The 26,127-nt window shown below is 43.4% G+C and overlaps 1 protein-coding gene across 1 annotated transcript in view; it reads right to left on the reverse strand.

Annotated features, from left to right (window-relative positions):
- The window catches only part of SLC2A13 (solute carrier family 2 member 13), a 312,281-nt gene that overhangs the window by 17,550 nt on the left and 268,604 nt on the right, over positions 1 to 26,127 (reverse strand). Inside the window, exons 6-9 of the mRNA XM_069765010.1 lie at positions 23,950 to 24,070; positions 23,576 to 23,701; positions 14,642 to 14,760; positions 12,771 to 12,923 (exon numbers count right to left, since the gene is read on the reverse strand). Coding sequence (XP_069621111.1) covers positions 12,771 to 12,923; positions 14,642 to 14,760; positions 23,576 to 23,701; positions 23,950 to 24,070 — 519 coding nt within the window. The remainder of the gene's footprint in view (positions 1 to 12,770; positions 12,924 to 14,641; positions 14,761 to 23,575; positions 23,702 to 23,949; positions 24,071 to 26,127) is intronic.

Here is a 26,127-nt window from a genome sequence, read left to right on the forward strand (position 1 = left end):
ATTATTAAACAGGGCCTATCCAACTATCCCAATCTTCAAAGATCCCCCACTCATGTGTACCAGAAGACCTAAAAACATCCGTGACAGGGTAGTACGAGCGGATCTAGGCACCTCTAAGACATTGACTACCATGACACTTACTGGACAGAAACGTACAGGAACCTTCCCCTGCCTTAATTGCACATGTTGTTCAAATATAATAAAGGGCAACGAAATAGTGCACCCCCGGACAGGTAAATCATACCACATTAAAGACTATTACACTTGTAACACTAACTTCGTTGTCTATATTATCAAATGTCCTTGTGGGCTATTATATGTAGGGGAAACAACACAAACAATTAGAGAACGAATATCCAGCCACAAATCCACAATTCGATGTGAGAAACTGTGGCTTCCCCTCCCCCTTCACTTCAAGGAGGCTAAACACAATGTGGCCCAGTTGCGCTTTCAGGTTGTGGAAAAGGTTCCCCGCCCCAGGAGAGGGGGCAACCACGTGAAACTATTGAAACAACGTGAAACATTCTGGATTTACACTCTAGATACCCTATATCCACATGGTCTGAACCGAGAAATAGACTGGCTAACTTGATTTCGTTTTTTATGTAGATCAACTGACCTTATGTACATACAACACTCGCAACTTGGACGTCCATGACGGTAAGACGCATATCCTTCCAATACCTTTTTTCGTATTTTTTATTTTTTCCATTTTTCCATTTATTATTTTTTATTATTAGTATTATTTTTTAATTTTTTCATTTATTTTATTTTTTTTCCATTATTTCATTTTTTCATTATTTCTTCATTATTTCTTCATTATTTTTTCATTACTTTTTCATCCTTCTCATTATTTTTATTATTTAAATTTTTTCATCATTTTCATTTTCTTCATTATTTTCATTATTTCCATTATATTCATTAGTTTCATTAGTTAGTTTATGTATATTCTTTTCATTTCGTTCTTTTATTTCCTTTATTTTCTTTTCTTGATCTATGTCCCATATTGGTTTAACCATTTTCCTCCCTTCCTCTTTTGTTTGGACTCCTACCATTGAATGTGTATATGTTGGGGACTAATTCTATACAAGTGTTTACCTGAGGGATCTTGTTTACAGTACTTACTACCTTATGAATATTTATATAACTTGTCATCCCCATCTGATGTGGACACACCTGGGATTTTATTTAACAAGATCACATGCTACCGCGCAGACACTGTAACTTTGCTTACTGCTTTGTAAGCTCCTGCCTCTATCACCCAACACTATGCGGGCATGGACACTCCTTTCTGCGCAGGCGCCGCTCCCCAACAAAACACAGCGCACAGGCGCCGTCCTGTATCAGGCTAGGCGAACAGTGTCATTCCCACTGCGCATGCGCCGTCACCTAAGCATCATACGCAGGCGCAGCCTCTCTGTCCGGGTCGCAGCGCTCGGCTTTTCACAAGTGCGCTCTGCGCAGGCGCCCGTAAACCACCACATATCCGGTCATATGACCGGTGGGGGCCTTATTTAAACAGGGAGACGGATAAGATTAGCAGCCTCCCCTCTGCCTAGACACGGACGGTGTCGGCACATCTCACCCACGCTGGCTCTGCTCCCCAGGATCTGCTACCTCCAGGATGTAAGACACCATTGTCCTTCCAGATAAGTAGTGGCTCTGTTTACCCTGATCCTCGATCTCACCTTCCTTTTCACAGCGCTAATAATTGCTGATCTCCCAGGGACACTTTACATTACACAGGGACCTTGTAACCTGACATGCTCATAGGCTTAAACAGGTACTACACTCATCCTTTCTAGTTATATGTGGGCATTCGGCGACACCTTATTCCTGGTGTCTTACCCTCTGCTTTCCTCTACAGCCATACGCAATTACCATTCCCAAGCCGGGACTACGCTCACAATACCTTGGCAGGTATAACTGTTAGACCACGTCATTTCTACCATGTCTGTAGTAACCTATATTCCAAAATCAAACATAGGCGATAAACCTCTTGCCCCAGGGTCCACTAATTATGTGTATTCACACCGCATAGTACCATATTGCTCCTATATAGCCTCTGTTTTTTGTCGTACCTTACATTATATTGTTCCTTTCAGGTACCTCCGACTGGGTCCCCCATCTTAATTTTCCTAGCCATCCAACATATTAAGCTATTTACCACAAGTATATCCTCTGGGTATGTTCATTGTTCTTATCCGTCGGCATGCTTTATACTTTACCTTTGCCCATCCTGACTTGTAAGGACCGCAGGGTTGATACACCCTCCTCTTGCTCCATTGGCGAAAGTTCGGTCTATGTCTTTATGTTGTTGATCGGACCTTCTCAGCAAAACTCCGATGACATGCATTCGTAAAAATGTATATATGCTCTTGTGTCTTGTACATATGTATATTTGTATATTTCCTGATTGTTTCCTTTTTCTCTTGATTTACCGCAGCGATATTGTGAACAAGGCCACGAGTTGGCCGAAACGTTATTTTGCCTATCGCTTCAGCATGAATTTTCACTTGTGAATAAAACTTTACACTTATTCAAGCATCTTCAATATACGAGTGCAGTGATTACTTCATTTATACAGGAACATGGTCTGATCATACCACAGCTCCTGGGCAGGGGAGGAAGCAAGAGAGCTGATTCTTTCTGTGAAGTGAAACATTTTCATGCATGTTTTCCCTTGCAAAAAGAATCAGCTATGATCCTCTGCTGTCCTGTCTGTATTCTCTTTTCCTTACTCCCCTGACCAGGAGCTGCGGTGTGATCAGCCCATGTTCCTGCACGGTCAGACACGGCCATTACACGGTACACAGCAGGGGCACATTTATAAAGATTATTTCAGTACAAGTACACTTTTTTAACTAATTCACAATCCACTGGCTGGGCTTTACAGAAGTAGCAACATTCAATGGGGGCCTTCCATCTCTGCAGTTACAGACAGATGTTAGATGTGTAGAACAGCCATCCTATACTCAGCATTGATTGTGCTCAGCTTCTGAGCTAACAAAATAATTGGGCAACCTGTGATGTTCAGTCAGAGTATGTAAAGGGATTTAGTTGTACGTTCTGCAGGTAATATGCAGATCAAGGAGCAGAATTCCGCCTCTCACGTTTTAGGATGACGTTTCCTATAGTAATTTTGCGGAATTACATTTTCACCAAAACTATAACACATACTGTATATAATGTCTTTTTAAACTTTGTCTTACTATACTGTATAAAGAGGATTGCCTTCTATTACAGAATGTTATACAATAATCTAAAAATCCTAAAATTGAATAAGATGTGCAAATGATATGCGATTTGTGTATAGCAGTAGGAAAGCAAAAGCGAAAACCGTATCCTGACACTCTAATACTCATGTATAAAATGTCAGCAGAATCTGATTTACTGCTATAGCAACAGCATGATTTCAATATAAGATCATGAAAAAAAATTGTACAAAAATGACTCATTAATGTCATTCACCGTGTGTTAAAATTGATAAGACAGCTTTATTATTTGGGTCAGTACAATTACAGCGATACTACATTCATCGTATTTTGCAGACTATAAGACGCACTGGACCATAAGACGCACCCCAAATTTTGGGGAGGAAAATGGGAAAAACATTGTTTTTAATAAAATGGTGGTGCATCTTAGTCTGCTTTTATGGTCGCTTACCCCCCGCAAGTCCCATCCTTTTCACTGTGGTGGACTTTGTGAAAATGGCCATGGGGAAGGCACAGGTGCAGATGGAGATCTTAGAAACCAAAATCTCTATTTGCACATGTGCCGCCTCCAACTTTTTTTGAAAGCCTGGAGAACGCCACAGCTTTGCAGCCAAACACTCCCAGCCCGTGGCCCGCAGTATCGCCCTGCTCCAGCCACTATTGTCACTTTCCTACAGCAGCGACCCAGCCTCATGGGACCACGCGCCGCCACACCCACCCACCGGTAGGTTACATTTGGATTATAAGACGCACACTCATTTTCTTACAAAAATTTTTTGGGAAAAAGTGCATCTTAATATCTGTAAAATATGGTAAATTTTACATAATAAAAATGATTTATTTAGAAAAAGGAATTTTTGTATGTTGCTGTATTCTGAGAGCTATACATTTTTATTTCTTCACTGATGGATCTGTTTGTTTGGCTTCTTTTTTGTGGGACAAGGTGGCATTTTCAGCTATACCAATTTTATCTACAGTTGTCTTTTTGATCGTGTTTTATTCTAAATTATGTTCACCGGTATGATAAAAAGCATAGTTTTTTTTTACGGTGTTCACTGAAGGGGTTTACTAGTCTGACAGTTTTATAGCATTCCAGACATGGCGATACCAAATCTGTACTTTTTTTTATTATTGGTATAATATTTTTTCATTTTTTTTATTTATTTATTTTGTGATTTTATTTTTTTAAATACTTTTATAATTTAAAACTTTTTTTTTTCACTTAGTACCTCTATGTGACTTTTACTTTTTCACTCTGATCACTGGTAGAATGCATTGCACTGACAGATCACCTTTTAGATCATGCTGTTGGCATGGTCTAAAAAGGTCACTGTAACTGATGGACCCCAGAGGTAGTCATTGAACTTCGGGTTGCCATGACGACCATCGGGCCCTCGCGATTATTTCACGGGTTGACGATCGAAAGGGAGTGGTAGCCAGCTACGTCTCCATGAAGGCACCTCTCCTGGCAGAGACAGCCAGGAGAGGCTGTCAATTAAGCCGCGCTCCTAGCGTCAATTGTGCAGGCCCAACTCTTGTGCATGCACAATCACCAGAATGTATCAATTTTCACACAGGGCCCTGTAGGTTTGGATTTCTTTTTCCCTTAATAAAGACATTCATTTTAAAACTGCCTTTTGTGTTTACTTGTGTTAGCTTTGTCTATGATTTAAATTTGTTTGGTAAACCAAAACATTTAAGTGTGACAAACATGGAATAGGAAATCAGGAAGGGGCAAACACTTTTTTTCTAGTCACCCATGACAGCACCAACAAGAGAGGGGATCCGCCCTTCAAGGACAAGAAACCTTCAAGATATAAAGGGTGGCTCCTCTCTCCGCATCAATCATTTCCTGTCCTTGACGGGGGAAATTTCAATCCTGCACAATGGCAGAAGAAAGAAGACAAGGAAAAGCAAGTTCCCAGACCTGGGCCGATCGGTTGGGGCAGGGCACCGTCTCTACTTCGGCTGGCACCGGGATTGCTGGAAGCGCTGCGGAGGGGCTCGATGGCTAGCCAGCAGCCTTGTGTCACGGTGTGGTCAGAGCGCGGCCGGACACTGGAAGCTCTGATGACGTGGCTGGGAACTTTCACCAGGAGCACTTCCAGGGTGGGTACCGGAAGCTGCAGGAGCTCGCCAACCTGCAGATCCCCTAGAACACAATGCTTAAGGGTAGATCACCGGCCAGACAGGGGCACCAGTGCAACGATAGATGCACAACAGCCCCCTCCATGGTAGCAGCAGCAAGGACTGCAGCCACAGCAGCAGCATTTGGAGCCATAGCAGCCGCAGTGACTCTGACATCAGATGTGACACATCATGATAGGCGTTCTGGACGCTCCAGAGGTGCACGCAGGTCCAAAGATTCTAGTACAAGTCGGCACAGCTCTACCAGGATGGAAGATTCCCACTGTCTCTAAAGGAGACCTTTCAGATAGCATCCTGCCAACTGTTCCGGCACCCTTCCATTTCCTCTTGAGTGGTGAGTGAGTTACGAGAATGTCATTTTAATAATGCGAATCTCTCTCTCCTTCTCTGTCCTCTTGCCTTTCTGATAGGATCCCCCTAGAAAATGTACATGGAAATCAAAACACAGAGCCTGTGCGGGCAGGGTCTGGCTAGCACATGGCCCAAAAAATTATGCCAAGCATGTATTAATGACACAGTGGCAAATAGACCCCAGACTTCTCCTCCACCCTAAGAACCCTCATCTGGACAGAGGTAGAGAACTCGTTAAGGTCCCAATCCCTCTCAGTGCAAACACCACGCAGGGATAGGGCTGAAGTGTCTCCCACGTCATTAACAATGGGACTGGTCGACCAGAAGGCCAAAAAGTCTGTCTAAGATGTAATGTTTGGGACCTTGGATACCAAAAAATGCAGGTCCTTCCCTATTAATAAGAAACTGATAAATTTCATTAACAAAGAATGGGAAAAGCCAGATAGGAACCCCCCCCCCCACCATCCTCCTTTAAAAGGACGTACCCCTTTGAGAAAGTCTACCTCGTCCAGGAATAAAGAGCCCAAATTGGATGCTGCTATATCCAAAGCCTCAAGAAGACAATCCCTTCACTCTGAAGACGCAGGGTTACTGAAAGACCCACTCGATAGAAAGGTTGACAACTTTCTTAAAGCTACCTGGGAGTCATTGGCAGGGGCACCGAGGCCAGCCATCGCAGCAACCTGTACATTGGTAGACCAGCTGAGGGAAAATTCATCCAGAGACTCCATTTTGGCCACGCTCCCAGTAATCAACTTGGCGGCGGCCTTCTTATTGGATGCATCGGCCGACTCAGCCAGACTGGCCGCAAGATCCGATGCATTATCAAACACAGGACGGAGAGCAGTCTGGTTAAAAGGTTGTCCAGGGAACATACAAGCAAAAGGGAAACTGTGTTCTCTCTCTTGTGAAGGTCAATACTTATTCGGTTCAGCTTTGGATGATATCTTAGAAAAAGCTGCTAAGAAGAAAGGGTCCCAAAATCTCCCTTCTCATTCTCCAGGCAGTCCTATCAAAGGAAGAAATACAGCAAGAAGAGACAGACCACAGAAAACAGTAGACGGGAGGATCAACCAAGGAAGAGCAAGGGATACCTATTCGCTAATCCTTCCCAGGGTGGTAGGAAGCCCTCCAAATGACTTAGGCTGGTTTCACACTTGCGTTTCAAAACGCATGCGTTTTTTAAAAAAATGCATGGTGAAAAAACGCATGTAAACGCGTGCAAATGCTGCGTATTTTTGACGCATGCGTTTTTGCATGTGGTGAAAAAACGCGGCGTTTTGACGCATTTACGTGCGTTTTTTCATGCGTTTGCGTTTTTTAAACGCATGCAGATAAATGTGTGACAGCTGCCAATCATCAAAATAAAGTAAAAAACCCACTATAAACAGAAAGAGCTAGGGGTAGGGGTAGGGTTAGGGATCCTAACCCTAAAGGGATCCTAACCCTACCCCTAACCCTAAAGTGATCCTAACCCTACCCTTAAAGGGATTAGGGGTAGGGTTAGGGGTAGGATCCCTTTATCAATTTTATGGTGTGGGGTGGTTTATCAGTGTGTTTTTTTTTTTAACGCATGCGTTTTTAACGCATGTGGTTAAAAACGCATGCGTTTACATAGACAGCAATGCATTTTTTTGCCGCAAAAAAACGCCGCCAAAAATACATGTTGCATTTCTGCAACACAACGCATGCAGAAAAAAAAGCATGCGTTGCAAAAACGCGTCAAAACGCTTACAAAAAAACGCATGCGTTTTTAATGTTAAATGTAGGGGAAAAACGCATGCTTTTTTTGTGTTTTTTTACCGCAAAAACGCAAAAAAAAAAACCGCAAATGTGAAACCACCCTTACTACACCAGGTGGGAAGAAGATTCTCCCTTTTCCTTTCAGCCTGGGAGAAAATATCCTCCAGCACTTGGATTCTCAACCTGGTAAGATCAAGGTTGAAGCTCGAGTTCTGGAGCTATCCACCAGACATGGTCATTGTGACTGCCCCACGAGCATCCAGCTCCGAGCAAGTAGCACTGGAATCAGAGGTAATAAGCCTCCTAGAGAAAAACATTCTGCAGAATGTTCCAGCAGGAGAAGAAGGGAAAGGCTTCTATTCTCCCCATTTCTAAAAAGGAAGCTGGATGACTCATATAGAACAATTTTCAACCTGAAGGGCCTGAACAAGTTCTTGAAGAATCCCAAGTTCAAGATGAAATCTATAAAATTAGCGATGCATTTGCTCTTTCCTGGTTGCTATATGGTCATCCTGGACCTGAACTGCGCGTATTACCATGTGCCAAAACACATAGCCTTTCAGTAGTTTGTCAGTAGCAGTACCAGTAGGGGGCACCACAAGGCACTTCCAGTAAAGGCCCCCCCCCCTTGGCCTGGTGGTAGCTCCTCGTGTGTTCATGAAAATAATAACGGAGGTTACGGCTCCTTACTCGACTCATGCCAGCATGTGTGTCGCCTGCCGGATCAAAAAAAGAAAAAATACTCAGTTTCCTCTCCAGGTCAATAAAAGATTAGGTAATGTCCCTCAGGAACGCTATGTCTCTCCTGGAGTTCAATATTCAGGCGGTTAGTGTCCATGTGAGGGTGTCCAGAGATCGACCTTTTCGCTTTTCGGCAGAACAGCAAAGTGGAGAGGTTGTGCTCCCTGGATCCAAAAGAAAATCCTCAGTTGTTGGATGCCTTTCGGATCAGATGGGACTTCACCCTGGCCTACACCTTCCCCCCAATTTGTCTAATTCCAGCAGTTTTCAGGAAGATCAGGCAGGCCAGGGTAAGATTAGTGCTCATAGCTCCCTTTTGGCCCAAGAGGCCCTGGTTCTTTTGGCTGAGGAACATGTCAGTCACAGAACCATGGGTCCTTCAAGAGATCCCGGACTTTCTAGCTCAGGGGCCCGTATTCCATCCTCAGGTAACTGGGCTGCACTTAACAGCCTGGAACTTGAGGCCAGTGCTAGAGGGTAATAGGTTGTCTCGCAACCTGGTCTCTACCTTGCTTGCTAGTAGGGATCCGGTCGCTACAAAGATTTATGGTTGAACTTAGAAAAAATTCTTGTCATCCATGGGGTGTAAACTGGAAGGAAAGGTGCCCCTAAGACAAATCCTGGAGTTCCTTCAGAGGGGACAGGAACAAGGCCTGGCAGTTAGTACCTTGAAAGTCAAGGTTTTGGCCTTAGGGGCTCTATATAATTACAACCTTGCAGATAATCAGTGGGTTTTCAGGTTTATTAAAGCATGTGTTAGATCCAGAACAGTCCCGGTGGCCAGGGCCCCTCCATGGGACTTAAACTTGGTTTTGAATGCTTTGATAGAACCACCCTTTGAGCCGTTAACTGAAGGGCCCATAAAGTTGATTACCCTAAAGACTATACTCTTAGTAGCCCTAACATCAGACGAAGAGTGCGTGATATACAGGCTCTAGCAGCAGACCCTCCCCTTACCATGGTAATGGATGATAGAGTAGTCTTAAATCCTGCCTATCTACCTAATGTAGTATCTAAGTTCCATAGGTCACAGAAGATATCTCTGCCATCCTTCTGTCCTGACCCTAGAAATAGTAGGAAAATGGAATTTTTACATCCTAGACGTCAAGAAGTGCCTTCTTCACTATTTGTTAACAATAAAACCTTGGAGGAAGGATAGGGCTCTATTTATCTCCGTTCAGGGCTCTAGGAAAGGAATGAGAGTCTCGAAGGGTACCCTATTCAGGTGGATAAGGGAGGCTATCAAATTGGCCTATACAGGCACAGGAAGACCGGTCCCTGATGACCTGAGGGTCCACTCTACAAGAGCGATGGCAACATCTTGGACAGAGCAGACGTGTCTATAGAACAGATCTGTAAGGCAGCTACGTGGTCGTCATCTTCTGCCTTTTATAGCCACTATAGACTGGATCTATCTGCCTCTTCTGATCTCACGTTTTGGGAAGAGGGTTCTACAGGCTGTGGTCCCTCCGTAATTGAGCAATACTCTAATTCTCTTGTTGCTGCTGTCATGGGTGACCGGAAAACACGTATATTACTTACTGGTAATGTGTTTTTATGGAACCCATGACAGCACCTTTATATTCCCTCTGTTACCAAGTCATCACCTTCTGGTTGGTGGGTTATTGTATGTAGTACACCACTTAGGGTGCGGTTAAGGATAGTTTGTATAAATATATATAGATATGTGTACACTAACCCACAACCAACATTCAAAAGTGAGCAAGACATCAGCCAGAAAGCATTGGTACTGAGATGTGGTCTGTGGTCCCCACCTGCAGAACCACTCCTTTATTGAGTGTGTCTTGATAATTGCCAATTATTTCCATCTGTTGTCTATTCCATTTGCACAACAGCATGTGAAATTGATGGTCAAACAGTGTTGCTTCCTAAATGGACAGTTTGATTTCACAGAAGTTTGATTTACTTGGAGTTATATTCTGTTGTTTAAGAGTTCCCTTTATTTTTTTGAGGAGTGTATATATTGCCATGTGTGCTATTATCGAAAATGCTGACTTGCAGATACATGTTGTGCTAGAAATCTCCGTACAGCCATGTTTTAGTGACCCTTTTGGAAGGTCCCTTATGCCCCAGTTTGAATCCTTTTGCCAGTAAATGACAACTGGAATACGCATACCATTTAATTTTTTGTATTGACCACAGTATTAGGCTGGTTTCAGACTTGCGTTTGGTAGGGCTGCGGATGAAAGCATTCTTCCTCCAATAAGCCCCGCCCACTTCCGCACCTCTTCTGTCAGCTCCGCCTACATATGCATGCGTCCTGCTTACCCTGCAGGCCATGCAGATGTATGCGGATGCCTCCGCATGCGTCCTCGAATCTCGGCTTCAGGAAAATGGCCGCCGCGATGTCCATCTGCGCACGCGCGGCATCGCGCGGCCATTTTCCTGAAGCCCCGGGAAGGAGGAGACTCCATCTGCGCACGCGCGGCCTCAGGAAGATGGCCGCGCCCACCAAGAAACCGCTGAATAGCGGCGAGCGCGCTCTTTTTCTACAGCTGCGCAGTGCATTCGGCACTTGCGCATGCGAGAAGCACTACGCCACCAACGGGAACATAAGCAAGATGTGGGGGAGAAACAGCGCTGTGACCACGCCCATCCGACCTGACCAGCCTGATTGACAGGCGAAAAAGTCCACTTTTGTAAGGTATTTCGGCAGCATAGGTAGGGAATCAGGGGACAAAAAATACCCTATTGTAAAGCACAGCTCAGGCCCTATTTAACGGTATTTTTATCTCCTACTGAAAAAACAGGGTGACAGGTTCCCTTTAAAGGATTAGGGCTATGTGCACACGATGTGGATTTAGTTCAGATCCGCAGCGGATTTTTCCGCGCAGAAACGCTGCAGATCCGCACTGTGATGTACAGTACAATGTAAATTAATGGGAAAAAAAAAAGCTGTGCAGATGGTGCGCAAAAATCCGTGCGGAAACGCTGCGGATTTAAAAGAAGTGCATGTCACTTCTTTTGTGTGGATCTACAGTGTTTTTGCACCCTTCCATTATAGAAATCCGCAGTCACAAAGGCCCCTCAAATTCACTTCAAATGTGATGTGGTCCCTAAAAAAATTGGTTTTGTACATTTTGTTGGAAAAATTGCTGCTTATCTTTTAACCATTTTAACTTCCTAATGAAAAAAAATTATGATACAAAAATTATGCTGATGTAAAGTAGACATTTGGGAAAAGTTATTTATTAACTATTTTGTGTGGTACAACCATTTGGTTTAAAGACATAATAATTCAAAGTTTGAAAATAGTGAAATTTGCACATTATATGGCAAATTTTCAATATTTTTGTAAATGAACGCAAATCATATCGACCAAAATTTACCACCATCATGAAGTACAATACGTCACGAAAAGAACTACCTCAGAATCGCTGGGATATGTTGAGAAGTTATTACCAAATAAAGTGAAACTGTTCAGAATTGTAAAATGGTCAGGAAGGTGAAAACAAGCTCAAGGCTGAAGGTGTTAAAGGGGACCTGTTAGCACAATTTACTATGTTAAAGTAAAAGTCTGGCCATAAGGGCGCTGTTATACTAATTTAGTAGATATTTGTAGGGAAGAAATCTGTATGTTAGAAGTTTTGGTGCAATATCCTTTTCGTGCACTGGGGCAGGACTGTGGGTTGGATTTTTGGCTCTTTCTAGGCCCCTCCGCGTTTGTACGAGCCTCCATTTTTAAAGTTCGCAGTAGCGCCACCCTTCCCATGGGTCACGCTTGTGCACATTCATCTCATGGCGGTCTTCATCAATTGTGCCACCGACACCAATTTGCTTAAGACCATAGCATGTCAATCTCTGCATGTACCATCACAGGTGCCATTTTGCTGAATACTGCTGGCAGATGGATGTGCACAATTGCAGCCTGTAGCAGGGGTAGTGCTAGGGCAAACTTTAAAAAAGGAGGCTTGTACAAACACAAAGGAGCTGCGGTATAACAGCGCCATTATGGCCATATCATTATTTAACATAATTCATGATAACAGGTTCTCTTTAAGAACTGCAATACATCTGGAAAAATCGGATGCTACGCGGTTGATCCATATTGGATTGCGTTTTTTTGCTCACTAATTGACATGAATATGCGAGTATCACCCAAAATACAGAAAAGACTAGTGCATACTGTGATTTTTCTTTTGTGGACAGTTGGTCAATGTGAATAAGCGGTCATCTGAACAGCCTGATTGAATAACAATTTTCCTAGTGCTGTCCTTGTGAGGTCATTTTATTTTCACCAACAGCACTCGGACTGAGAATATGTTGGTGTGAATTTACCTGTACTAACACAAGAGTAAGATAACTAAAATGTAAGGTGCCTAAAGACCTGTGATTTTAAAAGCTTATACCGGCCAACATGTCTTAACTGGTAACGAAGGTACGGTAAATGTTTAGGTGATTATGATAAAACATTTTTCATAAGGACGGCAGCTGTAGTTAATTTGTCATGTGGAGATCTTAGCCATGTAATGAATGAATGCTCTTCATCAGAAACTAGGGCACATATGTTGTGTAACTGTGCATGTGATTCCACAGCGATGCAGTGCTTACCATAGTACGTCAGATATTCTGCTGTGTGCAAAAACGTGAGGGAGATCACCACATTAAAAATCCAGTTAATGCCAGAGGAGCATGCGTTTCCTGTGCTTCTTGCCCACAATGGGTAGATTTCAGAATTGACCGTCCATGGCATTGGTCCCATACCTAAAAACAACAAAGCATTTAGTAGAAGGAAATTAAAATGCAAACACACAGGGGACAAGAGTTTTATTAAAGCTGTTAATTGTACACTTTGCGAACAGTGCAGTGTCTTGTATGGGGAAGATATACACTTCTAGATTAGAAAATGTGAACATCATGGGGTTAGTAAACACTCATTGGAAACATAACACGTGCATTAAATGCATTTTATGAAATTTTTGTCATTTGGAAAACCGTATCATTTGTGTCACATGGTATATTAGTTTCATTAAAAAATGCCATAAATCTCTGCATGCTACATATTTGATGAGACAAATGGAGGGCTATGTTTTATTTTTTTTTATTTGGGACAAATGTAGAAGCTATTAAGAGTTGCATATGTAAATTAATATTATATGAAGGGGGGCAGGAAAAGCTCTTCTACATATTCTCTTCTATTTCCCTTCACAGCCCCAATTGGACACAACTATCAGCAGATTTGCCTTTCAGCACTAGGTCTATGCTGACACCTCCAGCCCCTCATACTGTACACTTTAGATAACCATTATTCGGGCAACAGCTCCCTCTTGACTCTCCCATACATATGATGCTATATTCACTGTGAGAGAGATGCTGGCACACATTTCTCGTGGCTGCTTATCTCTCAGAGACCAAAAGGATCGACAGTCCAGAATTGGACATGCTAAATCGTTGTGTTCTCCAACATGTTGGGGGATAGTTGGGAGGTTACCATACACAGTAGACTGTTGGTCAAACCCGTCAATGTTGGCGGTTTGCCTGGCATTAGTGTTTGTATGGGGGCCTTAAGTCTTGCACTCCTACAAACTACCAGTCACTAATTAACCGAAACGTACTCTTAAAAATGGATCTTTAAATGTGTCTACCATCTACTAACTTTCCTAAGCCTGATATTTCAATTTCAGTGGCATCACAACTCTTGGGCAGCACACCCGCTGTCTTGGGGTTATGGTTAATTCTTATTCTTCCTGTTAACTCCAAGGTTAACAGCTGGTATTCAAGCAAACAGATTATTTAGAATGGTATATTATTTAAACTAGACGGTCTACAGGTGTCCGTTTTATCTAGTGCTGCAGTTTACCATAGAGTGGAGGTGCCTAGTGTATTTTTTTTTACTCAATTAAAACAATGTTAATTTTACTAAAAATAAATATACACCATTTTAAGAAGCAACACTAGGACCAGTATAATAGCTTGCAGGTACTCCTATATGGGATCCATCATCTGTGGGAGTTTTTGTTGAATGGATTTGGCATTTCACTGCACAGATCTCCTCCACTAGCACAAGTTGCATGACACAAGGAAGTAGATTTACTATTATACAAGAAAATAAGTTATATGTAGACATGTTTTCTGCTCGTCCAGATTTTTTGCAAAAAGTGTTTTATATTCCCAGCAGGAAGCATACAACATATTCCAAAAAATCCGCCTAAACCCACTAATCTTTTAAAATGAAAAAGTCAAATCGATGGTTTTATAAACGTGGCTTTAGATGGGATCTGTGCTATTTCACCCAATAGGAAAGCAATTTCCCATAATAATTTCATTCACAAAAAAATATGCTCTGTTTCAGGAAAAGCAAATGAGGATTTTCGTAGCAAAGCATTGTATTAGGAAACTGAGCATTATGTAATATTTGCAGAATCCTCATTTGTTTATTGGTAGAATCTATGGAAAATTATGACACTGTCAAGATCGCTTACCTGGTGCAAAGAAAGACAAGTACAATATTAATCCAAGGAGCACAGTCCATGAATATGATGTCGGACAGTAATTATAAGCCCAATATGATCCAGATTTCGATTTGGTTTCATTTGTACATCTGAAAAAAAGGGTAATGTTAAATTGATTTGAGGCTTTGTTTTTCTTCTGAGAGTTGCATATGGTCTCATATAAAACCTAACCTAACCTCTGGGAACATAATGTGAATCCTCTCTTGGACTGAAGTCTATATCTCTGTGGAGGGGTGGAATCCTGCTGCTATTAAAAACACCTAAGGCTAAGGGGCGGAGTGCTCAGTCAGAAGGCTAATACATACAAATATCAAAAAAACTGACTGTCACATCCAAACATAAATCAGGTCTGAACAGGTGCTTACCCAGAGTCGCCAACCTAATGTGAATCCTCTCTTTTGTTCCCAGAGAGATGTAGACTGTGTAAGAGAGGAATGGCATTAGGTCCTGGCAAAGAGAATCGCCTTAACGTGGCTGCCAGGTACATATGAATTGGCCAATTTATACGCTAAGCATTCTCAGTTTTTCATATTTAATGTGCAGTAATGCAATTCAATTTTCATATTTTATGTTTGCATGCTATAGCGCTACAGACTGATGTTCCTTGAAGTTCACCTTTAATCTGTTTAGAGGATTTTCTGGGCTCTTTTGTTGCCATTCGTATTATCCATCGCTTTTATTTGTCATCAATTTTCCTCCTGCGGCCACGTCTAGGGAGGTTGGCTACAGTCCCATGGATCTTACATTTCTGAATAAGTTTCTTTCTAATCTCCTGAGACAACTCTTTCCTTCGCTTCCTCTGGTCCATGTTGAGTGTGATGCTCACTTTGCTGTTTGGTGACATAGTGTGTATCTGTAGCCCTATATACAGGCTCACTCACTGATTCCAAGATTGTAGATACCTGTGATGGTAGTTAGTGGACACACCGTGATTTAACATGTCCCTATTGTCACATTATTTTCAGGGGTACCATAATTTCTGTCCAGTCCTATTTCATAAGTTTTATTTACCATATATACTCGAGTATAAGCCGAGAATTTCAGCCCATTTTTTTAGGCTGAAATTGCCCCTCTCGGCTTATACTCGAGTCATACCCAGGGGCTCGGCAGGGGAGGTGGAGCAACAGCTGTGTAATAATACTCACCTGCTCCTGGCGCGGTGTCCCTGGTTCCCTGTTGACGGCAGCTTCTTCCTGTAGTGAGCAGTCACATGGTACCGCTCATTACAGTAATGAATATGGACCCCACTCCACTCCCATAGGGGTGGAGCGACATATTCATTACTGTAATGAGCAGTACCATGTGACCGCTCAATACAGGAAGAAGCTGCCGGCGCCGGGGAACCAGGGACCACGCCAGGAGCAGATGAGTATAACGCAGTACGTGATATTCACCTGCTCCCTGTTCCACCGCCGCTACGTCTTCCCCGTCCTCTGCACTGACGCTCAAGGGCGCGATGACACGATTAGTGTGCGCGCCGCCCTCTGAACAGTCAGTGCAGAGGACGGGGAACACGCGGCGGCAGTGGAACGGGGATCAGGTGAATATAGCAAGTGCTGAGGGCATGAGCGACGAGAGGCGAGTATGTGATTTTTATTTTTTTTTATCGCAGCAACAGCATATGGGGCAAATGTCTACATGGAGCATCTTATGGGGCATAATCAATGTTTGTGCAGCTTTATATGGGGCAAATGTCTACATGGAGCATCTTATGGGGCATAATCAGTGTTTGTGCAGCTTTATATGGGGCAAATGTCTAAATGGAGCATCTTATGGGGCATAATCAATGTTTGTGCAGCTTTATATGGGGCAATTGTCTACATGGAACATCTTATGGGGCATAATCAATGTTTGTGCAGCTTTATATGGGGCAAATGTCTACATGGAGCATCTTATGGGGCATAATCAATGTTTGTGCAGCTTTATATGGGGCAAATGTCTACAAGGAGCATCTTATGGGGCATAATCAATGTTTGTGCAGCTTTATATGGGGCAAATGTCTACATGGAGCATCTTATGGAGCATAATCAGTGTTTGTGCAGCTTTAAATGGGGCAAATGTCTACATGGAGCATCTTATGGGGCATAATCAATGTTTGTGCAGCTTTATATGGGGTAATTGTCTACATGGAGCATCTTATGGGGCATAAACTGTGTTTGTGCAGCTTTATATGGGGCAAATGTCTACATGGAGCATCTTATGGGGCCATTATCAACATTTGTGGAGCATTATATGGGGCAAATATCTTTATAGAGCATCTTATGGGGCCATAATCCGGATTTTGTGGAGCATTATATGGGGCATATTTTAACCCCTTCATGACCCAGCCTATTTTGACCTTAATGACCTGGCCGTTTTTTGCAATTCTGACCAGTGTCCCTTTATGAGGTAATAACTCAGGAACGCTTCAACGGATCCTAGCGGTTCTGAGATTGTTTTTTCGTGACATATTGGGCTTCATGTTAGTGGTAAATTTAGGTCAATAAATTCTGCGTTTATTTGTGATAAAAACGGAAATTTGGCGAAAATTTTGAAAATTTCGCAATTTTCACATTTTGAATTTTTATTCTGTTAAACCAGAGAGTTATGTGACACAAAATAGTTAATAAATAACATTTCCCACATGTCTACTTTACACCAGCACAATTTTGGAAACAACATTTTTTTTTGCTAGGAAGTTATAAGAGTTAAAATTTGACCAGCGATTTCTCATTTTTACAACGAAATTTACAAAACCATTTTTTTTAGGGACCACCTCACATTTGAAGTCAGTTTGAGGGGTCTATATGGATGAAAATACCCAAAAGTGACACCATTCTAAAAAATGCACCCCTCAAGGTGCTCAAAACCACATTCAAGAAGTTTTTTAACCCTTCAGGTGCTTCACAGCAGCAGAAGCAACATGGAAGGAAAAAATGAACATTTAACTTTTTAGTCACAAAAATTATCTTTTAGCAACATTTTTTTTATTTTCCCAATGGTACAAGGAGAAACTGAACCACGAAAGTTGTTGTCCAATTTGTCCTGAGTACGCTGATACCTCATATGTGGGGGTAAACCACTGTTTGGGCGCACGGCAGGGCTTGGAAGGGAAGGAGCGCCATTTGACTTTTTGAATGAAAAATTGGCTCCACTCTTTAGCGGACACCATGTCACGTTTGGAGAGCCCCCGTGTGCCTAAAAATTGGAGCTCCCCCACACGTGACCCCATTTTGGAAACTAGACGCCCCAAGGAACTTATCTAGATGCATAGTGAGAACTTTGAACCCCCGGGGGCTTCACAAATTGATCCGTAAAAATGAAAAAGTACTTTTTTTTCACAAAAAAATTCTTTTAGCCTCAATTTTTTTCATTTTCACATGGGCAACAGGATAAAATGGATCCTAAAATTTGTTGGGCAATTTCTCATGAGTACACCGATACCTCACATGTGGAGGTAAACCACTGTTTGGGCACATGGTAAGGTTCGGAAGGGAAGGAGCGCCATTTGACTCTTTGAATGAAAAATTATCTCCATCGTTAGCGGACACCATGTCGTGTTTGGAGAGCCCCCGTGTGCCTAAACATTGGAGCTCCCCCACAAATGACCCCATTTTGGAAACTAGACCCCCCAAGGAACTTATCTAGATGCATATTGAGCACTTTAAACCCTCAGGTGCTTCACAAATTGATCTGTAAAAATGAAAAAGTACTTTTTTTTTCACAAAAAAATTCTTTTCGCCTCAGTTTTTCATTTTCACATGGGCAATAGGATAAAATGAATCCTAAAATTTGTTGGGCAATTTCTCCCGAGTACGCCGATACCTCATATGTGGGGGTAAACCACTGTTTGGGCACACGGCAGGGCTCGGAAGGGAAGGCGCGCCATTTGACTTTTTGAATGGAAAATTAGCTCCAATTGTTAGCGGACACCATGTCGCGTTTAGAGAGCCCCTGTGTGCCTATGCATTGGAGCTCCCCCACAAGTGACCCCATTTTGGAAACTAGACCCCCCAAGGAACTTATCTAGATGCATATTGAGCACTTTAAACCCCCAGGTGCTTCACAGAAGTTTATAATGCAGAGCCATGAAAATAAAAAATAATTTTTCTTTCCTCAAAAATGATTTTTAGCCTGGAATTTCCTATTTTGCCAAGGGTAATAGGAGAAATTGGACCGCAAATGTTGTTGTCCAGTTTGTCCTGAGTACGCTGATACCCCATATGTGGGGGTAAACCACTGTTTGGGCGCACGGCAGGGCTCGGAAGGGAAGGCACGCCAATTGGCTTTTTAAATGGAAAATTAGCTCCAATCATTAGCGGACACCATGTCACGTTTGGAGAGCCCCTGTGTGCCTAAACATTGGAGATCCCCCACATATGACCCCATTTTGGAAACTAGACCCCCAAAGGAACTAATCTAGATGTGTGGTGAGGACTTTGAACTTCCAAGTGCTTCACAGAAGTTTATAACGCAGAGCCATGAAAATAAAATAAAAATTTTATTTTCTCTAAAATGATTTTTTAGCCTGCAATTTATTATTTTCCCAAGGGTAACAGAAGAAATTTGACCCCAAAAGTTGTTGTACAGTTTCTCCTGAGTACGCTGATACCCCATATGTGGGGGTAAACCACAGTTTGGGCACATGTCGGGGCTCGGAAGTCAAGTAGTGACATTTTGAAATGCAGACTTTGATGGAATGCTCTGCGGGCGTTACGTTGCGTTTGCAGAGCCCCTGATGTGGCTAAACAGTAGAAACCCCCCACAAGTGACCCCATTTTAGAAACTAGACCCCGAAAGGAACTTATCTAGATGTGAGGTGAGCACTTTGAACCCCCAAGTGCTTCACAGAAGTTTATAACACAGAGCAGTGAAAATAATAAATACGTTTTCTTTCCTCAAAAATAATTTTTTAGCCCAGAATTTTTTATTTTCCCAAGGGTTACAGGAGAAATTGGACCCCAAAAGTTGTTGTCCAGTTTCTCCTGAGTACGCTGATACCCCATATGTGGGGGTAAACCACTGTTTGGGCACACGTCGGGGCTCAGAAGGGAAGTAGTGACTTTTGAAATGCAGACTTTGATGGAATGGTCTGCGGGCGTCACGTTGCGTTTGCAGAGCCCCTGGTGTGCCTAAACAGTAGAAACCCCCCACAAGTGACCCCATTTTGGAAACTAGACCCCCCAAGGAACTTATCTAGATATGTGGTGAGCACTTTGAACCCCCAAGTGCTTCACAGACGTTTACAACGCAGAGCCGTGAAAATAAAAAATCATTTTTCTTTCCTCAAAAATGATGTTTTAGCAAGCAATTTTTTATTTTCTCAAGGGTAACAGGAGAAATTGGACCCCAGTAATTGTTGCCCAGTTTGTCCTGAGTACGCTGATACCCCATATGTGGGGGTAAACCACTGTTTGGGCACATGTCGGGGCTCGGAAGTCAAGTAGTGACGTTTTGAAATGCAGACTTTGATGGAATGGTCTGCGGGCGTCACGTTGCGTTTGCAGAGCCCCTGGTGTGCCTAAACAGTAGAAACCCCCCACAAGTGACCCCATTTTGGAAACTAGACCCCCCAAGGAACTTATCTAGATATGTGGTGAGCACTTTGAACCCCCAAGTGCTTCACAGACGTTTACAACGCAGAGCCGTGAAAATAAAAAATAATTTTACTTTCCTCAAAAATGATGTTTTAGCAAGCAATTTTTTATTTTCTCAAGGGTAACAGGAGAAATTGGACCCCAGTAATTGTTGCCCAGTTTGTCCTGAGTACACTGATACCCCATATGTGGGGGTAAACCACTGTTTGGGCACACGTCGGGGCTCGGAAGGGAAGGAGCACCATTTGACTTTTTGAATAAAAGATTGGCTGGAATCAATGGTGGCGCCATGTTGCGTTTGGAGACCCCCTGATGTGCCTAAACAGTGGAAACCCCTCAATTCTTACGCCAACACACCCCTAACCCTTATCCCAACTGTAGCCGTAACCCTAACCACAACCCTAACCGCAACACACCCCTAACCACAACCCTAACCCCAACACACCCCTAACCATAACCACAACCCTAATTCCAACCCAACCCTAACCCTAAGGCTATGTACCCACGTTGCGGATTCGTGTGAGATTTTTCCGCACCATTTTTGAAAAATCCGCGGGTAAAAGGCACTGCGTTTTACCTGCGGATTTCACCTGCGGATTCCACCTGCGGATTCCTATTGAGGAATAGGTGTAAAACGCTGCGGAATCCGCACAAAGAATTGACATGCTGCGGAAAATACAACGCAGCGTTTCCGTGCGGTATTTTCCGCACCATGGGCACAGCGGATTTGGTTTTCCATAGGTTTACATGGTACTGTAAACCTGATGGAACACTGCTGCGGATCCGCAGCGGCCAATCCGCTGCGGATCCGCAGCCAAATCCGCACCGTGTGCACATAGCCTAATTCTAAAGGTATGTGCACACGCTTTGGAAAACGCTGCGGATCCGCAGCAGTTTCCCATGAGTTTACATTTCAATGTAAACCTATGGGAAACAAAAATCGCTGTACACATGCTGCGGAAAAACTGCACGGAAACGCAGCGGTTTACATTCCGCAGCATGTCACTTCTTTCTGCGGATTCCACAGCGGTTTTACAACTGCTCCAATAGAAAATCGCAGTTGTAAAACCGCAGTGAAATGCGCAGAAAAACCGCGGTAAATCTGCCATAAATCCGCAGCGGTTTAGCACTGCGGATTTATCAAATCCGCTGCAGAAAAATCCGCAGAGGACCAGAATACGTGTGCACATACCGAAACCCTAACCCTAACCCTACCCCTAACCCTACCCCTACCCCTAACCCTACCCCTAACCCTAACCCTAACCCTACCCCTACCCCTACCCCTAACCCTACCCCTAACCCTAACCCTAACCCTAGTTCTAACTCCAACCTTAGTGAAAAAAAAAAAAAATTCTTTATTTTATTATTGTCCCTATCTATGGGGGACAAATGGGGGGGGGTCATTTACTGTTTTTTTATTTTGACCACTGTGATAGATTATATCACAGTGATCAAAATTCACATTGGAACGAATCTGCCGGCCGGCAGATTCGGCGGGCGCACTGCGCATGCGCCCGCCATTTTGGAACATGGCGGCGCTCGGGGAAGAAGACTGACGGACCCCGCCAGGATCGGTAAGTATAAGGGGGGGAGATCAGGGCACAGGGGGGGGAAATCAGGGCACGGGGGGGCGTCGGAGCACGGGGGGGGGAGGGATCGGAGCATGGGGGAGAGTGATCGGTGTGCGGGCGGGTGGATCGGTGTGCAGGGGGGGGGGGATCGGTGTGCAGGGGGGGTGGTTCGGAGCACGGGGGGGATCGGAGTGCGGGGGGGTTTGATTGGAGCACGGGGGGGTGTGATTGGAGCACGGGGGGAGCGGACAGGAGGACGGGGGAGCGGAGCACAGGACGGAGGGGAGCGGGCCACAGATCGGGGGGCTGGGGGGGCGATCGGAGGGGTGGGGTGGGGGCACATTAGTATTTCCAGCCATGGCCGATGATATTGCAGCATCGGCCATGGCTGGATTGTAATATTTCACCATTTTTTTAGGTGAAATATTACAAATCGCTCTGATTGGCAGTTTCACTTTCAACAGCCAATCAGAGCGATCGTAGCCACGAGGGGGTGAAGCCACCCCCCCTGGGCTAAACTACCACTCCCCCTGTCCCTGCAGATCGGGTGAAATGGGAGTTAACCCTTTCACCCGATCTGCAGGGACGCGATCTTTCTGTGACACAGCATATGCGTCACAGGTCGGATTGGCACCGACTTTCATGACGCATACGCTGTGTCACAGGTCGGGAAGGGGTTAATATGGAGCATCTTATGGGGCCCATCAAACTGTATGGAGCATTATATGGGGCGTATTTTGTATGGAGCATTATATGGGGCCCATCATGAACTTTATGGAGCATTATATGGGGCTCCTGATTCAATATGGATATTCAAAAACACAACCTACTGATGTCTCAATTAATTTTACTTTTATTGGTATCTATTTGTATTTTTGACATTTACCGGTAGCTGCTGCATTTTCCACCCTAGGCTTATACTCGAGTCATTAAGTTTTCCCAGTTTTTTGTGGCAAAATTAGGGGGGTCGGCTTATACTCGGGTCGGCTTATACTCGAGTATATACGGGATTTACTTTTTTTAAATTCTGTGGAAGCATGGTTGAAAAGCAACGTCTGACTTTCATTTGTTCATTTTCATAGAGCTTTTATTTATTATTACTTTTGTCAGATTCAAATTATTTCTGTGACCATTGTGGGTTTTTCTGTCATTAAACGAGGGGTACCAACAATTTTGACCGTGTGTATATAATGTGTCCATCGGTTTCTATTTGTTTACATGAAAAAAGTATTGTGAATGAAGACGTGGAGAGTACGGATAATTATGGTAGTGCAGGTTGATCTTTATGCTTTATTTTCAGCTTTCATTTAAAGGGACTATCAGCAGGTTTTTTGCTATGTAATCTGAGGATAGCATGAGGTAGGGGTTAAAACACTGAATTCAGCGATGTGTCACTTATGAGATTGTGTGCAGTTTACCTACAATGATGGTTTTATGACTAGGACATTATCATCGCCCTGACTAGCTACCCCCTTCTGGGATAAGCAACTCACGGTCAATAGACAATGTGCACAGAAAGCTGTGATGTAGGTGGGGGTTAGCTCTCTGATCTCAGCTACATTCTGCATCTAAGAACTCTAATTGTATCACAACTGCGGTCCCCAGTAAACAAAGTGATAAATCACTGGAATCAGGATCTCTTTTCCTACATTATGATGCTCTCAGATGAGGTAGAAAAACCTGCTGACAGATTCCCTTTAAACTGCTTTTACTATAAGTTAAAATACAGAATTCAAGTATGCAGAAGAAAAGATTACCTGCCCCATGCTGACTGTGTGGTCATTTTTGGATCTACCGGAATGCAAGATGAATCAACAATATTTGAACCATTCACTTTATAGCAAAACCCACAGTTGGGATCCAGCATACATCCGTTACAAAAGCTGCAAAAAGGATAAAAAATAAGAAATAGTAATCATTAAGACACTGATCTATGTTTGCTTGTATATCATAGCATGGATCGCTATTATTTCTGTCGGCATCTAGTACTCTATAGATGGGCTAAACGAGTCAATCACACTGATCGTATTTTCAATGTATTCTTCATGCTGTAGGGGCAGTTATAGACAGACGTAACACATATTTTGCATATTCAACAGAAGTGAGACAATTGCATGCATATGATAGTCACCTATATTTGGTGCAAGTAGAGTTTTGACTGGCAGGATCTGTTGGTGTGAAGGTTACAGGAGGTGAGACTTGAGCAGATAATAAAAAGCCCAAAGCCAGAACAATTAACGCCAATGTCGTACCTATGGGGAACAAAGTAGTTGCAAATCAGTTAGACTTGTGATAATTTTTCTTCACATTAGCACTTATTAACTGATACTAGTTCCATATGCACTGTATGTATTGGGCATATGTATGGCACATAGAGAGGAGTAGTCTGTGACAATGCTCCGCACTGCCTTTTCCAACAGCAACAGTTTAGAAAAAAGCCAATACTCATATATTAGATCAGTGGTTTGAAACCAGTGGCGGTGTGGATGAAAGCAATTTACGGTATGTGCCATTGAGTGACTTTTCCTAATAAAATATTTGTCCTTCATACCTCACTGTAGCTATTGGAAAACACAAGAAAGCAGCAAGCAGCAAGTGGTAAACAGAATTTGAAAGCAAAATGTAGGTGTCACAAAACTATAACGCTAGACATAAGTTCTCCAAACTTCCATAAAAAGTTTGCTGGTTTGCTGGCATTTCTGGCAAGGCCTTGTATCTCAGTAGAACAATAAAAATGGGGTATGTTGCAATCCAACATGTACAATATTTTTTCCATCAACATGATAATTTTTATGGTCTTTTTCAAGGGGGCCTAGCTTTCACAGTAATTATGCAGTGTAGCTTAAAGATACCCCCCATAGAATACCGTAAGAACTAGTGAAAATCATAAAAAGCACTAAATGATAAAGTCCATATCTCAGGAACCATGAAATTAAAAAAAAAAAAAACTTGGGAACACTCAGGGTTAATGCTTTACTTTAAACTATGTGCCCATCTTAATACAGCCATTAATTAATTTTATGGATTGTTAGCTACTGAAACAGGGATTTTTGTGAGTACTCACCGTAAAATCGTTTTACTCATTGGGGGGGACATAGGACTGTGGGTGTATGCTGCTGCCGCTAGGAGACTGACACTAAGTGAACACAAAAAAGGTTAGCTCCTCCTCTGCAGGATATACCTTCATGCTGGCTACAAGTGAACCAGTTCAGTGCAAAAGCAGCAGGAGAACAGAATCAACAACAGGTACATGTCAAAAAACCCTCAACCATAAAAAAAGCCATCAGGCCAACAGGGTGTGTGCTATGTTCCCCAATGAGTGTCTCGGAGAAAAGGATTTTATGTTGAGTACTCACAAAAATTCCTGTTTCTCCTTCGTCTCATTGGGGGACACAAGACCATGGGACGTCCCAAAGCAGTCCCTGGGTGGAAACTGATCCAACAGATTAAGCCACAAATACCAACTGTTTATAGGTGTACTATCGCTCCCTGCAGAATTCTTCTGCCCAGACTCGCATGTGCTGAGGTCTGAGTGTGCATATTGTAGTGCATTGAAAATGTATGCAGGCTAGACCAGGTCGCAGCCTTGCAAATCTGTTCTGCCGATGCCTGGTGCTGAAGGCCCCAAGAGGCGCCCACCGACCGCGTGGAGTATGCCCTGATCCCTGCTAGAATAGGTGTGCCTCTGATGTGGTAAGATTCCTGAATAGCCGAATGAATCCACCTGGCTATCGTCGACTTTGAAGCAGCAAGTCCCTTTCTGTGACCCTCGGGGAGCACAAACAGTGCGTCCGTCTGGCGAAAGGATGCTGTCCGTGACACATACCTCCTGAGAGCTCTTACTAGATCTAAAGTGTGAAGGGCCTTTTCCACACGGTGTACCGGTGCCGGACAAAACGAGGGTAGGACAATGTCCTTGTTAATGTGAAAAGAGAAAACGACCTTTGGCAGAAAAGGAGGGGCCGGCCTGGGAACCACTTTGTCCCGGTGAAAAGACAGAAACGGGGCTCAGCAGGATAGAGCAGCCAACTCCAAAACCGGCCTGATTGACGTTATTGCAATGAGAAAAATGACCTTCCATGAGAGGTGCGTTAACGAGACATCCTGCAGTGGTTCGAAGGGAGATTCCTTTAGAACACCTAGGACCAGCTTTAGCTCCCAGGCGTCCAGGGGAGCTCTATAGGGAGCCACCACGTGAGAGACCCCCTGAAAGTTTTCACTTTCAGATTGGAAGCAATCCTGCGCTGAAATAGGACAGACAAGGCTGAGATCTTTTCTTTGAGGGAGCTCAGCGATAGACCAGAGTCCA

The sequence above is a fragment of the Ranitomeya imitator genome, chromosome 4 (assembly GCF_032444005.1).
Source record: "Ranitomeya imitator isolate aRanImi1 chromosome 4, aRanImi1.pri, whole genome shotgun sequence".
Lineage (NCBI taxonomy): Eukaryota > Metazoa > Chordata > Amphibia > Anura > Dendrobatidae > Ranitomeya > Ranitomeya imitator.